The 15,238-nt window shown below is 39.1% G+C and overlaps 1 protein-coding gene across 2 annotated transcripts in view; it reads right to left on the reverse strand.

The window, feature by feature from the left end:
• Positions 1-12,079, reverse strand: part of rcan1b (regulator of calcineurin 1b) — a 22,533-nt gene extending 10,454 nt beyond the window's left edge. Inside the window, exons 1-2 of one of the 2 annotated variants that reach the window (XM_046053639.1) lie at positions 11,713-12,079; positions 11,384-11,526 (exon numbers count right to left, since the gene is read on the reverse strand). In XM_046053639.1, coding sequence (XP_045909595.1) covers positions 11,384-11,506 — 123 coding nt within the window. In that variant the 5' untranslated portion in view covers positions 11,507-11,526; positions 11,713-12,079. Of the gene's footprint in view, positions 1-11,383; positions 11,530-11,712 lie in introns of both variants that reach the window. The other variant, XM_046053628.1, reaches the window with a different exon arrangement.
• Positions 12,080-15,238: the final 3,159 nt, after the last annotated feature.

Below are 15,238 nucleotides of genomic sequence, written 5' to 3' on the forward strand. Positions count from 1 at the left end.
ACATATGGTTTTACATAATTTATATAATTTCTTAATATATCTAAAAGAAGCTCAATTTCTTCTCTTTTATCTCATATCTTTGTCCTGTCTCAGGCACCATAGCTATACTGTTCACTTGGATAGGGGAGGGCGGGTGCAATTTGCAACCCTCACCGCTAGATGTCACTAGAACTTACACACTGAATCTTTAAATTACAGTTATTTATGGAAATTTTAATGATTACATTTAAGTTACATTTGAATATTTTCTGTAAAAAGCTCGGCTATGTGTTGAATACTATTTATTTCATTGCTCTGCATGTTTTTCCTGTGCACAATGTCTTCCTTTGTCATTTCTAGCCACAGTCGTTTAGTTAAGTTTGATGCTGTTCTGATGCTTTTGATTGTCATGTTTGCAGCGCCGCCCGTCTGCCAGTTAAACTGCCTCTCAAGCTGTCTTGAAAACAGTTAAAAGTAGAAAACATTCATTAGAAATTAGTAATAAGTAGGGCTGGACCCGAATATTCGACCGTTGGGTCACACATTCGATTTTCAATTATGAGATTCGATAATTGAGGGGGTTTTTTTCCACGCGCCTGACCTACGCCGACAGCTGTGAGCTAACACTCCAGTTCACATCAAAGGGAAAACAAAATGAAGTTCTCAGCTGTGTGGGAGCACTTTAAACTGAGTGATGACAGCACTAGTATGGAAGTTAAGGTGTTTATTGATTTTACAATTGCTTGATTTCATTACAGATCAAAACAGTCAAATTTCCTACATTTTAAAAGGAATCAGTATCAAACTGTGGCCTGGAAACAAACAGCAACACAGTGAATGCATTTAAATAAGCCTAATTATATTAGGCCGATGGTAGAAGAAGAGCATTTTGTCGCTATATTAAAATTAAAAGTGAATTTTGCACTTCGCGTTAGATTTAGTTCCGCTACCGGAAACACCGCTCATCCCGTGCGCTCTCCGCCTGGACCCCCGCCCGGCTAAACTATTCCCGGATTCTGCTCTGGACCTGCTCGGATCAGACTCTCTGCTATGGTTCCCCCTGCTCTTCACCTGCTCAATATAGGCCTACGATCCTTTTAACCCCGCAATAAATATTTCTCCCTTTCTTAGTCCTGCACTCGGGTCTGCTAGCCGGGCTATAACAAAAATTAAAAACAAAGATTTGGTAATAATCACTCAGTTAGCCTAGCTATGAGAATAAATAAACGGAGCTCTCTTTCTTCTCTGTCTCACACACAGACGGACAGACTTGCCGCCGCTATCTCACCCCCATCTGATCCTCCCTCACTCAGCAGACCTTAGTGGGCATTTAACTTTCTTCTGCTGTTTTGCTTCTATCCATTAAATACAAAAAAACCATGTTTAAACAATCACCATTCTACATACTACTACATTTTAAATAGGGTAATTTGTAATCTGTAACCTACATTACCAGCAATAAACAGCGACAGAAAGTAAATATTAAACTTGATTTGATATGTGCCTGTAAATTGTTTGCCCACTACAAGATATCATGAGTTTTGGGGTCCAAAACAACAACAACTGAGAAGTAGAACCACACCCTCACCAACGCAACCCCTTATGTATGAATCCATGCTAAAACACAGGTACACTCAAATTTACACCTGCAGGAAGTCACTCGCTTGCTGCTACATCCCTGTGGACAATGAGTCTGTTCCCGTTGCAGACTAGCAGAGACATCTGGCTGGACATCATAAACTATTAGACCAACATGTCAACATACTGTACACGACTTCTGCGGCTCACTGCATGCAGGTGTTAATGCATGGTGACATGACTAAAAGCACTGCCCCGTGTGTGTGTGTGTGTGTGTGCGCGCGTTTACTGGATGGAAAATGTGTGGGGAAAATAAAGTGGTGTAATGTCGGTGAGCCTCCCGACGGTGAAGCCGATGCTGTCATGTAAGTGTTATTTGTTGATGTTAAACATTACCGTGTGAGTATGTGTGTAGGTGCTAATCATCTCCAGACCTCACCCTGCTGTGGCCACTGTGTGTGAGAGAGTGAGTGTGCACGCTCAGCCTTGCATTTTTTCCATGCCTATGTTTTTGTTTCATCTTCCCATTTTTTCCATTCCCTCACTAGACTGATAGACAGGCAACACACACAGACAGACAGGTGTGCACACAACACACACAAGAACAAATCCTGACTGCCTGATACATACTGGACACGGCACTATGTTACTAGCCAGCTGCTACATTTTTATTGCCTCATGCTCTTCTTTCCAATGTTGAGGTGAAAGTTACACAGTTCAACTAACAACTGATCTTTGAAGGCTGATTATTGGGAACACAGCTAGTGTACTGGATGGAGGATTACCCATACTGGCTATCTGAGGCCATTATATTACATTTACTCATTTGGCAGGCGCTTTTATCCAAAGCAACTTACATTTTACAAACAACATACAAGCATCAACAAACTGACAATTCATTCTAGTAAGAGCAGCAACAAATACTAGTCAGAGCTAACAGCGCATGTTGCATCAATGGGGTAAATACCTAGGGAAAGAAGAAAGAGTTAACAAAAAAAGTGCAATCAATAGAAGATAACTGTAAGGGGATAGAAGAAGAAGAGCACAGAAAGCGCATACCAATACCAGGAAATCATAATAACTGGACCAGTTCTTGAGTTAGGGCCAAAAAAAAACGTGCTTGTCAAGGTCATTTTGAGGTCACAGTGACCTTGAACTTTGACCACAAAATTCTAAATCAGTTCATCCTGAAGTCCAAGTGGACCTTTCTGCCAAATTTGAAGAAATTCCTTAGTAGCCCTGTATCTGACAACACTGATATTTGTTATAACCTGTGTTCGGCAGTAACTTGTTAATGTAATATTATTACTTTTCCCAGTAACTAGTAGTGTAGGGGTTGCTACTTCCAAAACAGCAATATAACAGTTGCTAATCCAAGTGACGCCACTTTATTGTGTTACCAGAATGTGATTTGTTTTGTTGTCCTTGAGGGGCGGCTGTGGCTGAGGAGTTAGAGCGGGTTGCCTGGAAGGTCGGTGGTTCAATCCCCGGCTCCTCCAGGCTGCATGTCGAAGTGTCCTTGGGCAAGATACTGAACCCCGAATTGCCCCTGGTGGCTGTTCCGCCAGTGAATGAAATAGTGTGAATGGTGAATGCAGATGTAGTGTAAAAGCGCTTTGAGTGGTCGAAAAGACTAGAAAGGAGCATTTAGATTTACATGTATGCACAATTGATTACACGGCAGGTCAGCGGCAGTTCAAGTCGAGGAGTCAGACCTTATGTTTTTCACGTCGGCTGCAAGCCAAAAAGCTAAAAGGAAGAATGGACATCTGAAAGTACTGCCATTATTGTGTCACAGTCAAAAATGCTAAAAGCCTTTTAGTCCGTTGTAAACTTTGTATGACCAGCAGAAAGCTTTCAACCGCAAACAATTCTACATCTAATTTATTAAAGCACAGCCTCCTCTGTATAGCGTCACCTGGTTTGAGAGGCTGCAGTGTGTTCTGTTTGGCTGGTTGTTGACTTGGGCTAATTATTGTTTTGTAGTTCTCTTTATAAGGAGTAATAAGTAAAAAGTAATTTATTACTATTCCTGAGTAACTTGCCCAACACTTGTGATAAGTGAAGATTTCATCTTTACCAGCTGATATGTTGAGGGGCTCTAACAGTTTCCCACACCATCAGCAAATGACTGAATGAAACCAAATCATCATCAAGTGTGGCCCCGGCAGCACCATCCGTTTCAGTTTCTTTAAACACAGAGACAGACTTGTACTTTTAGGTGGATTCCACATCCTTCAAGTAAAATTCCAGTGACACATCCTTATTTTTAAACCCCGGTTCTGAACAACTCTGTGATCCGTTCTGCCACAAAATCCACTTTCAGACAGACGGAAGCCAGATTCCAATGACAGGCAGTTTCCTCAAAGCTTTAATATAATTCCACATCTGAACAGGAAAAGAGGGCCTGGAGCACGATGACACATCTGTCCCTTTTCCAGCTCTGTCCGCCTACCACTGAACTTAGGGACAATTTCAGAATAACAACAGTAAACCTCTCATTCTTCCAGGGAGCTACTCGGTGCATGAATCACTGGATGTCGAACAAAACAAAAGTGCTCAGATTTTCCATTTGACCTAAAACTTGTTTGTCAGATGCGGGTTCATTTCTAACCTGCTAATCCTCTACAACAAGTATTGCTAATCACTGTGCTGGAAACTGTGATCACACATTTACAATCTGAATTATTTTTGCATTGGAATAACAATGGGACCAAGATTTGCATTTGTCTTTACCTTAAACCTGATCTCATCTGCAGCTACCACTGGGTGTGTCCTGCTGGAGAAGCTCATGAGTCTTTCCAGACCTACATCAGAGTTTTGCCTGACCCAAATCTGTTCTTCCATGCTGGTTTATTAATGCAGTTTAGTGCTCCAGTCGGGCTGAGGTCAGTTTAACACAACACACTGGAAAATATATTCTGCTTCATTCCTGTAAAGTGACCTGTCTGAAGAAATGTCCTCATACCTAAACAACAAAATAGGTCGATTGTCAAGTGTCCCAAAACAACATAGAACACCTTTTTCCAAAACGACATGAGCGTTTCCTGCTTCCCTGACCTTCAGTATGTTACATAAGTCATTTGATGTGACGTTTAACATGTGGAAAACGTAAAAAAAGGTTCGTAGTGGGGTTAGGTTTAGGCAACAAAAACCATTTGGTAAGTTTTAGGAAAAAGATTGTGGTTTGGGTTAAAGTAGTAACTCAACATTTACTTTGTTTTACAAGGGACTGCCCTGGGGTTTTACCCATCCATTAATCCATTAATTGTTCGGTCTATAAAATGGTGAAAAAAAGGCGACCAGTGTTTCCCAAAGCCCAAGATGATTGGCCTGTACTACGGGGTAACTGGCATATCCAGGTAATTTCAGGAGTAACTTTGTGACATTGGGTGTAACTTCCCGGTTAACCCGTACTACAAAAGGTGGATAGGTGTTAACCGAGGTCTGTTGCCATGGCAATCTCTAAACTGCTCTGAGCAGGTTTTGTTCGTGGTTAACTCGAGGTTACCCTGCATGTGGACTACACACCACATCTGTACTCAGCGTTAATGGTGAGAAGTTGGATATTAATACACACCACTTGATTAAATATGTTTAGATTTCATCCCGATTTGTTCCACTGCGGCTGCAATGAAGTTCTGAACACAACAGCATCACAGACAGCGAGCCCTGCAGCCTCTGTGATGAATCTTAATTAATTAACGGGATAGTTAGTTTCTTAGATGGAGCCCATCTGTAAGCTATAATTGAATTCTCCTGTGTTTTCACATATTTAGATATTAGAAAATAGGGAGCCAGGGTTAGGGGTAATAACCGTGAAAAAAACCTCCTACCTTACCTCCTGTACCTTTACATCTTAATCATATTACACATAAAAGAAGAGTCCATAAAATACATAATAGAGATTTGATCTACAATCAGAACACTGTGCAGATAAGTAGGCTACAAATTTACTCCATGCGATGCCAACGAGCCTCCCTGGCTTTGTCGTTTGCCACGATATCATATTTAGCCGTTAACTTGTCTTTACATTCATAATTTTCTGACACTACCAGCGTGCATTCTTCTGGAGAAATACAGAGCATGCGCCTTTGCGAAAAAACTCAGCCGAACACGCCCCTTTATGCGAACGTTTATTACGACCCATGTATATATGGGTTGTAATAAACTGTAATTTTCAACCTATACGGCTGTTTTTCTGGTGAAGATGGGCTGCTTTACCGGTTATATGCTATAAAAATGCCATTTTTTTTGCCTAAAGTCAAGGTGACAACTTCAAATGTCACAATCAGTTCAGAGAGATATAAAACACAGATACGTAGAAAAGCTTCACAGTTGAGAAGCTGTATAGATCGTTCAGCTTTTATTTTGTAGGAAAACGATTCAATTATCAGAAGAGTTAATGATTTAATTCTCTGTGAATCGACTACTAGATTAATCAACTCAGCTCTAAAACACAACAAAAATGTTTATGATGACCTAAATGATCATTTCTGCACTGAGATTTCTTGTTGCTTCTCAGCTCTTCGACGCGCTGATACAAATAAATCTGCAATAATGTCAGGCCACTGATGATCTGGCTGATTTACCTGCCAGATGATAAACTGGCCTCTCTGGCCACCAACACTACCCGATCCCAACAATTAAAACCCTTCTGTATTCAATGTGTTTCCCAGTCAACTTTAAAACAGCCGAGCTGCTTTTGTTTCTGCTGGTTTTCATTGCGTTTTATGTAAATGCTTTTGAATTACAAACCGGCATCAAGTGCTCAGTGTTTGTTAGGTCTTATACAGTAGTCTAGTTTATCAGGAAAGCTTTAAGAGCATTGGGATAATAGCACTTACAGTAATATTTTGTTCATCATAATGGTAGAATGAAAATGTGATACCAGCACAGCCCTTAATACAGATTACTAAATGCATGAATAAACCTATCCTATAGGTCCTGATGAAACAATGAGCCTCTTACTGTATTTTCTGGGGCAGACACTGTGTGTAAATGATACCCTCAGTTTTACGTTACAGAAGCTCTGTCCACTGAAGTACCCTCAGTTCTTAACAAAATCAAAGCAACCGAGTCTTCTGAGAATTTATCAAACATTCACACACCCTCAGTGGAATTTTCTGCCAGACGAGATATCAGCTGACCATGAAATCCTTGCAGATGCCCGGTGGAAAAGCAGCAGGATCACGGAAGAAAGGGAAGGAGGGAAAAAACAACACCACAAGTCATTTTTTCATGCCCTTCTGTTGTTTTTCCTTTTCCATCAACGTCAGCAGAGCCCTGTAGCACGGCACCAAACGCTAGCTCATGTCACAGCCCTGTGTGTAAATTACCCTTGTGTACAGAGCGCTTACCATTTTCCCCAAGGTGTACAGTGAAAAATATAAAAATGGTAACGCAGAGTTTGTTTAAAGGGAGTGCTCCCTCTCCTGTGCAATTAATAGATGAAAACCAGTAACGGACTACGAAAGTGATGACCCTGGTATCTGGACACTTGGCACGTGCCTTAAAATAATGACAAAGCTTTTCAAAACATTAAAACATATTTTTAAAACATTGATCTGTTGGGAGCAGCTGTTTTTAAAGACGGAGAACTATGCTGTGATTGTTGCACAGCATGTAGAATGTCGCCACACGCCAGCAGCACCCACACAACCCACGCCACACTTTATGTAAACAACAAACAATATTTAGAACAACAACTTCAGGAAAACAGAACAAGGGGAGCGTGTTGCTCTCAGGAGGAGGAGGCGGCGGCTAAAAGCAGCACATACTGGACTCCATTCACAACCTGGGGGAGGAACTAGTACAAATGAGTGTATTAGTACAATATTAAAACATTAAATAAAAAGTTTTATGTGAATTTAAGAGTATACTGTTAGTATAGTATTAATATATTAATTATATAATATTACTAAATTCACAACAATTTAATATATTAGTTGTTTTCATTCATTAAACCGTTGTTCTTCATGGAGAACAATAAGTTCAACATTTCCATAGTTCGCTAGCACTTCAGCATTTTTTTAATGTCTCGCACCATCCAGGCTGTGATTGGTTGGTTCCCGGAAAGTGACACTGGCGAGCGCGTCAGCTTTACGAAATGTTGATCATGTTTCAACAAAAGGCTCCTGATATAACTACATTGCCAGCTAGACAAACCCAAACAAACGCTGCTCATCTTCTCCCCGTTTTCTTCTGTCTTACGGCTTCAGCTGCTGACAAAATATTAATAAACACATCTCTGTTTACAACTACATGACAGTTTGTTCTGAACCATCTTGGCTGATATGGGGGACTTTAAAGTAAAGTGTTACCAGTTTTCCATTATATTTTAAACATACAGACACACACAGACCAACTTAACACCCAAGTAGTATATTTTCCTCCACCCATTTTGCCGATGAGAGGATTCAAACCCAGGATTTTAAACCCTCCTCGCTACTCTTCCATTTTATTTTATAAAGCGACAACTAAATTAACAAAGTTATTGAGGCTTAAAACTTAATGAAATCTGAAGCCTTTCCCGCAAGAGAGTGCAATTAGTGCTGAACAAGACTAATGTTGGGGACACACAGGAGGCGAAGAGCCAATTCTGGCCTGAGCAGAAGCCTGGCAGTTCAGTCTATAAGTCTACTTCTCTGCACCGGTCAACAAGCGAATGTGCTCCCCTGCTCTGGTCTAATCACATGTTGAGCTGATCTTTATCATAACATCAGTTTTTTCCCCCCCCTATACAACAACTTATTTGTGTAGGCCCGCCACTTAACCATTTTTTACGTTTTAAAATGGGTAAAATCTTATTTCAGTGATTCGCAAAGCCCCTCCTTGTTCCGCTTCACACAAACAATCCGACAACAGACCTGTCTGTGAAAAGCACTCACTGTGATTCAAGTCATTCATTCGCAGGAGGAACGGTGTGTTTTCAAGACAGCAAATATGCAAGCGATTTGGGTTACTGACATTTAGCTGCAATGGTCTCAGGCTGTAATATGCAGATATGTAACGCGTTTACAAAGTGCTTTGACTGAAAGCAAAACAGCAAGGCATGGTAACAATTAACAATTGTAGAGATAAAAACAACAATTAAAAAAAAACCATGTCAATAAAGTAAAAACTAATTTTATAAATGACAAGTCTCTAGAAAGGGCTTTTAAGAAGTCATTTAAAACAAGTCAGTAAACTTGCAAGCCTTAACTTTTCAGGCAGGTTTATCCAAAGCCACGGGGCCCTGATGGCAGAACAACAGCCAGGAGGGCCCCCACCTGAGGATCTGATACTTTAAGGTGCAAACTGGCTCATATGGGAGTCAACATTTCCGCCACATAGCTTGGGGCCAGACCACAGAGAAGATAAATGTGTCAATTTACAGCGTTTATAAAAGATAATCACTGTGTTTTCTTGCCAGATTACGATCGCGGCACACAGGGAAAAAGAACAGACGCCGACTCCATCGCCAGCCGTGCCTCCTGTCTGAATAGCCCAACTGGTCAACAGTGTCCCCGGCAAAATCACAACTAATGAGGAGACGTCTGCTGCTGTGGCTTCTGCTGTGAACCGGCAAAGAGGAGATTGCAATCCTCCTGCTGACACGTTTTTAGAATTTTACCAAGTCTGTAAAACACAGTAACAAAGTGGTGGTACATTTAAAATGTCTAGTGATTACTGTAAACACCGGCGCAGTCATGGGATAACTATATCTGCATCTATAAAGGCTTGCTGTAGCTGTGTTGTATAGCTCTATTGTCCCATTCCAGTGAGTCATATCTTGCACTTAAATTGCAATCAGGGACTGAATTGCAGTGTTGACAGTAATGTGCCCTTTGTATGCTTTGTTTTGAATGAAAGCGGGAAGGATCTAATCAATGTATAAATAACCAGGAGCAGGAATCTGACTAAGTAAGAAAATTAGAAAGTATGCGTTCCTTATTGTCAACATCATCCTGGCTACAGTAGTGAAATTCATGCCTAAAAGATGCTGAAATAAATTTAACAAAGGCTTCAAATACCCATTGTTTTTCATAACAAAATCTACAGCATGACTCCCTGGTCATCAAGACTAAGAAATCTTTCTTCATCCTGCTTCTGCTAACATTAATCGCCCCCCCCTCCTCACAGGAATAAAAGTAAAACCCTGAAAGAGATCCATACATGTACCTTACACCTAGTACATGAATATTTCTGGAAACTTACCCATGATGCATCTCTGTGGCTGATGTCATTCTTGTGCCTTATCCACTAGGATAAAATTAAACTGATGAGAGTTTAGCTATTAAGTAACTCAGAATGACTGAGGAACCGGGGTATGAGTGTGTTTGTCGTCAACTTAGTCACAACAGATTTAGTGCGGTCTTGGTGGTGTGATGTGCGGATTTGGCTGCAATCCAAGGAGATGGTGTCGTCATCCATGACAGTGAAGACAGTCATGTTCGGTTTGTTTATTGATGTTCTCGACATTGTGGTGCTATTTGGGAAGTTTACAAACGTAATAACAGTATAACAAATGTTTTTAGTTAATTCACTTGAATCGTGAAAGAATTAGCACTTAATTTTTCTATTAAGATATTTATTTTGTTGACTGAAAACAGATTTTGTGTAATGTAATCATGTAAAAAGATTTTATCAATTGTTTTGAATGTTCCACCTCAGATTTGTGAAGTGATCCACTGCATCAAGTGTTTGTTCTGACCTTGAAGAAAAGTTTAAAACCACCGTTAACCAGTTGGTTTCTTCAACTTTCACTGAGGAGCAAAAATCTGCCTTTAATTTGAAAGAAATAATTTGACATTTATCGTATTAACTATCAATATCAAATGATGTGAAATGTTTTATAACAACATTTTTGGCCATTTCGCCCAGCCCTTGTAAATACTTTAAGACTAGACCTAAACTCTTGAATAAGTCACTGAAACTTGTTAAAGATAAAACTTCTAATTTGGTTTCGTTAGTAGACAAATTTAAGTTAATTTGAGATGATCTATTGACCCCGCTTATTTACTTATTTGCCTACTTATTTATTTGTTTTAATATTTGTAATACTTGTTTTGTCATTTGGATTTGTGTTATTTTTGCTAAACCTGAGGCAGAGGATGTTGTTATGTATAAAACTTGTAAAGGCGTCTCTTTTTTCCAACAAAGGTTAGAATTAACTGGACTTGGTTGAAAATACTCAGAGATTTCGTCCCTCATCCCAGAGACTTCTTCCGTTTGACTGACCGATTCGTTAATGCTCCTGGATGTTGTAACAACTGTCGTTATGGTCGTCGGAGCTTCTTGGGGTCAAGTCTTAACGACTATTTTTGGCATACTCATCTGAGGTCAAAAGTAAACTTTCAATTTTGGCCTGCTTTTTCCCCTACCAGTCAGTCAGAACTGAAGAAGTAGACTGTATCTAAGAGTATCTTCAACCAAGTCCAGTTGAACTTGATTTTAACTTCCTATGGATAACTCTGACCTGGATGACTGAGAACCATCACAGATTTCTTGCCTTCTTTTGTTTAGATGTCATGTTTTCAATTAAAAACAAAACAAACAGTCACAACCATCTTAGTATCTAAGTAACTCCATCTAGTGGTGAAATGTGTGACTTGTTTCTACACAGTTTAGAACCAAACTCCATTCAAAAATCAAGTGATTCAGCGTTTCTTGCTCATTTTTTTTCCCCAGCCACATTACAGGACATTATTTTTTATATTTAACACATTTACAATGTCAGCATACATCCAACAGACCAAAAGGTAGGCCCCTGACTAAAATGCCAACGTGTGTAAAGGGCCCACCTCGCAGACATGAGCACTGCTGCACAGCTTGTTGTCCTTACCTTCACACTGCCGTCATTAAACAAATCCTCCGGTACTTTGCAGGCGATCAGGGCGTTCGGCAAATCGGTAAACTGGACATCAACCGTAGCCTCCTCTTCACTGCCATTTTCTGCCTGTTGCATCTCGACGTTTTCTAGTCTGTCTTCTGGGAACACAGGAAGAAACCCATTTTAGCAAAGCAGACATCCATACACATGAATCATAGACTTGATAAAATACTTTCTAACGCATAAGTTAACGTTACCAACCGTTACTAACGTTAGCTGTTACAGGTTTAATTAACGTAACATTAGAGGGTTCACAAGGATTTATTCACTCCCATACGTACCGATAAAGCCGAGGACGTTATTTCATGACAATGTGTTGTTGAACAGCGAGGTTTTCCTCCAAACAGCCGACAGAAGTTAAAGATACTAAGCTGATCGAGTGTATTAGCTTAACGTTACAAGCTGCACTAAGCTGGCTAGCAAGTACTGCTAACCGGGGCTCTGAAATGATGCTGCCAAACAGGCAAAACACACGATATTCCGTTATTATCTCCTCTCGGTTAATTGTGAGTGAAGGTGGGCATTTGGCAGTCGGTACTGTCTTAAACCAAAACAGCACGATATTCCCAAATATTAGCTATACATCAACCTCTCGGCTACATTTGTTTGCATGGCGCAGAGGATAAAGGAGATGACGTAAACTGGAGAGCAGCAGATATGCGCTTCCGGTTTTCTGGACCACCATGTACAGATTAAAAACGGTATAATGTTATGTGCGGGGTTCATAGATGGTGATAAATTATACCACGTTTATATTTTATGAACGTTTAAAGTCATTGACATTTTATTACACTTAGTAGAAGTAGCATTCTTTGAGATTGAGCAAAAATCTTTGGTGGTAGTTCCGCATTAGATCAATGTGCACAGTAAAGTGTCTGCATTATTCGGCACAATCTATGGAAGCCCATTTCTGCCACTGTGATTCAAAAAAATCCTGTAAGTCATTACAATACGAAACTTTCTCAAAATAATAACTTATCTATAAACAATGGCTTAGTATCTAAATATAATGAGAAACGTTCTCAAAATAACGCCTTAGTGTCTTAAAATAATGAGAGACTATATCAAAACAATGACTTAGTGTCTCAAAATATTGACTTAGTATGAACATTTTTTTTTACTTAGTATGTCAAAGCAACGACTTAGTATCTACTGTGAAACTGTATTAAAAAAATGACGTAACATATCAAAACAATGACTTAATTTCTCTAAATCATTAGAAACTTTATGAAAATATTTACATAGTATCTCAAAATATTCACTTAGTAGTAGTGTTGTAGTACTCAAGACCAGTCTTGGTCTCGCGACCGGTCTTAAGACCACTTTTTGACGGTCTCAGTCTCAGCATTTGTACTTGGTCTCGAACATAGAGGACTCGGGACTTTATTTCAAGACCAGTCGAGACCATAACTTATAATATCTATCTATCTATAAATTGCTTTTGCATTGTCTTATTTATTTTTTAACATCCTTACTTTGATTGGGAACTGTTGGGTTTCTGTAAATATCATCACAGAGTACGGTCTAGACCTGTTCTTTTATTAAAAGCGCTCAGAGATAACTGTTGTTGTGATTTGGCGCTATATAAATAAAATTGAATTGAATTGAAAATTGGATGTAAAACTTATTGCTTCAAATGCAACCAATGACTCTAATTAAAAATGTGTTGTCACGCCTGCCTGCCCCCCTTCACACGCACTCCAACTGTTTAATAAATGTTTGATTTGAATCACAAATGAAGAGCACTTAATTTTTCTATTAAGATATCTATTTTGTTGAGCAATTTAATTCTTGCATTTTTGTTGAAAAGACATTTTATCACAATAGTTCATCCACCTCATATTTGTGAAGTGATCCACTGTTTGGTATCAAGTGTTTGTTCTGACCATAAAGAATAGTCTAAAACCACCATTAAATTTGAAAGAAATAATGATCTGACATTTATCATGTTAATTATCGATATCGAATGATATGACATTTTTTATTGTGAAAACATTTTTGGCCATATTGCCTAGTGTTAAGTGGATGGTAAACATAGAAGAGAGTGTAAAAATGCTTACGTTGATTTCAGCTCTTAATGTTTGTATGTGGGTGTTTTAATGGGAATGGGGATCTTTCAGATCAGTTTGAGAAGTACCTATCTCGTTCCACATTTTATTGTGTGTCATGTAATGTGGGGAACTGGTCTTGGTCTTGACTCGGTCTCGCCCTCCCTCGGTCTTGTTCTTGACTTGGTCTAAGCCCCTAAAGGTCTTGGTCTTGTCTCAGTCTCGATAAACTCTGGTATTGGCCTTGACTTGGTCTCGGTTTGGGTGGTCTTGACTACAACACTACTCAGTAGTCTTAGTATCTTAAGTCAACAAACTTGAACTTTTCTCCTTAAAATGACTTATAGAATTTCTTTTTCATCACAGTGGCAGAAATGGGCTTCCATACAGAACAGATGTCATAAGCTACCTGCCAAGATTTGCATCCACCCCTTTTCTCAGCATATATGAGCGTTACCTCCCACGAGGTGCATGCAATTTTCAGCAAGCATGCAGTACTTTGTTTTTGGTGGTGTTTCCAGTCTTTTGGAAAACATTAACAATATTTACCATTTTTAATATTTAAATTATTATTACAAATAGTTAACTTGAAACATGCAATATGGACATTATTCCAATTGCAGCTCTCATATTAGAAGAAAAGCCAATTAAAGGAATATAAATCTGATTTTCATCCACCTTATTCAAAATGTTCTGTGATCCTCAAATGTTAGTCGCTTATATATATTAGATAAAAGTGTCTGCCAAATAAGTAAATGTGAATGATCCCATAAATGTAATATGTGCATATAGATAGAGAAATATTTTACTTAATTAAATCATAACTATTACAGTATAAATGTAAATGACTCTCATTTACATCTCCTATTAAACATATAAAAATAAGCAAATATAATATATAAATATAAGCAACAAATAAATGATAGTATGTGTTACTGATCATGATACATTGGTCAGATTTAACTTAGGAGCTTGCAGAATGTTTATGTTTAGGTATCTATTATCTGTCATGTTCTGTTATGGCTAGTGCTAGTTAGTGAGCAATAGCACAGTGCCATATTGTGTCAACCAATGTGGCCTTCTTATTATACAAGCTTACACAATTACTTTCAAGTGTGGAAATAGAAGAGAAAACGTCAGTGCTGTATGCAAAACTTTGAAGGGTATGTGAGGCTGAACTTCAACTTCATGAGCATCTGTGTCTGTCTAGTGTAACTAAGTGTTCTGTATGTAATGATAATGCATGTGTGTGTATGTGTGTGTGTGTATGGGTATTTCTGTGTGAACTTCAACTCAAGTGGTGCTTGTCCCTGCGTGGCAATGGGGTTTAAGTTCCTGGTCATGTGGGGATCAGCCTCCATTTAATCCTCTGGAGAGAGAGAGAGAGAGAGAGAGATTGTATTTATTGATGTCTAACTCTGCTTAAGGTGCAGTACTGATCCGAGAGCTCCATAGCCACAAGCAAAGAGTAAAAAGAGTGTGGACTTATAAACCCTAAGCCCTTACACCTGGATAATTTATATTGTCTTGTGATCTTTGGAGGTGAACTATCAGAATCTGGATTTACTTTCATTTGCCTGGAAATTCTGAACTTTCCAGCTGTCCTACGGGCCTTTTATAACCTTCGTAGCTTTGCTTTCAAGAGTTTTGTAAACATTCTTAGATCCATCTCGGAACCATTCTGGAAAACTGGACTCATCCAAAAATCAGCCTTCACATAGCAACTAAGAGCTATTTCAGGATTCGAGTTGTTTGATCT

The sequence above is a fragment of the Micropterus dolomieu genome, linkage group LG01 (genome assembly GCF_021292245.1).
Source record: "Micropterus dolomieu isolate WLL.071019.BEF.003 ecotype Adirondacks linkage group LG01, ASM2129224v1, whole genome shotgun sequence".
In the NCBI taxonomy this organism is placed as follows: domain Eukaryota; kingdom Metazoa; phylum Chordata; class Actinopteri; order Centrarchiformes; family Centrarchidae; genus Micropterus; species Micropterus dolomieu.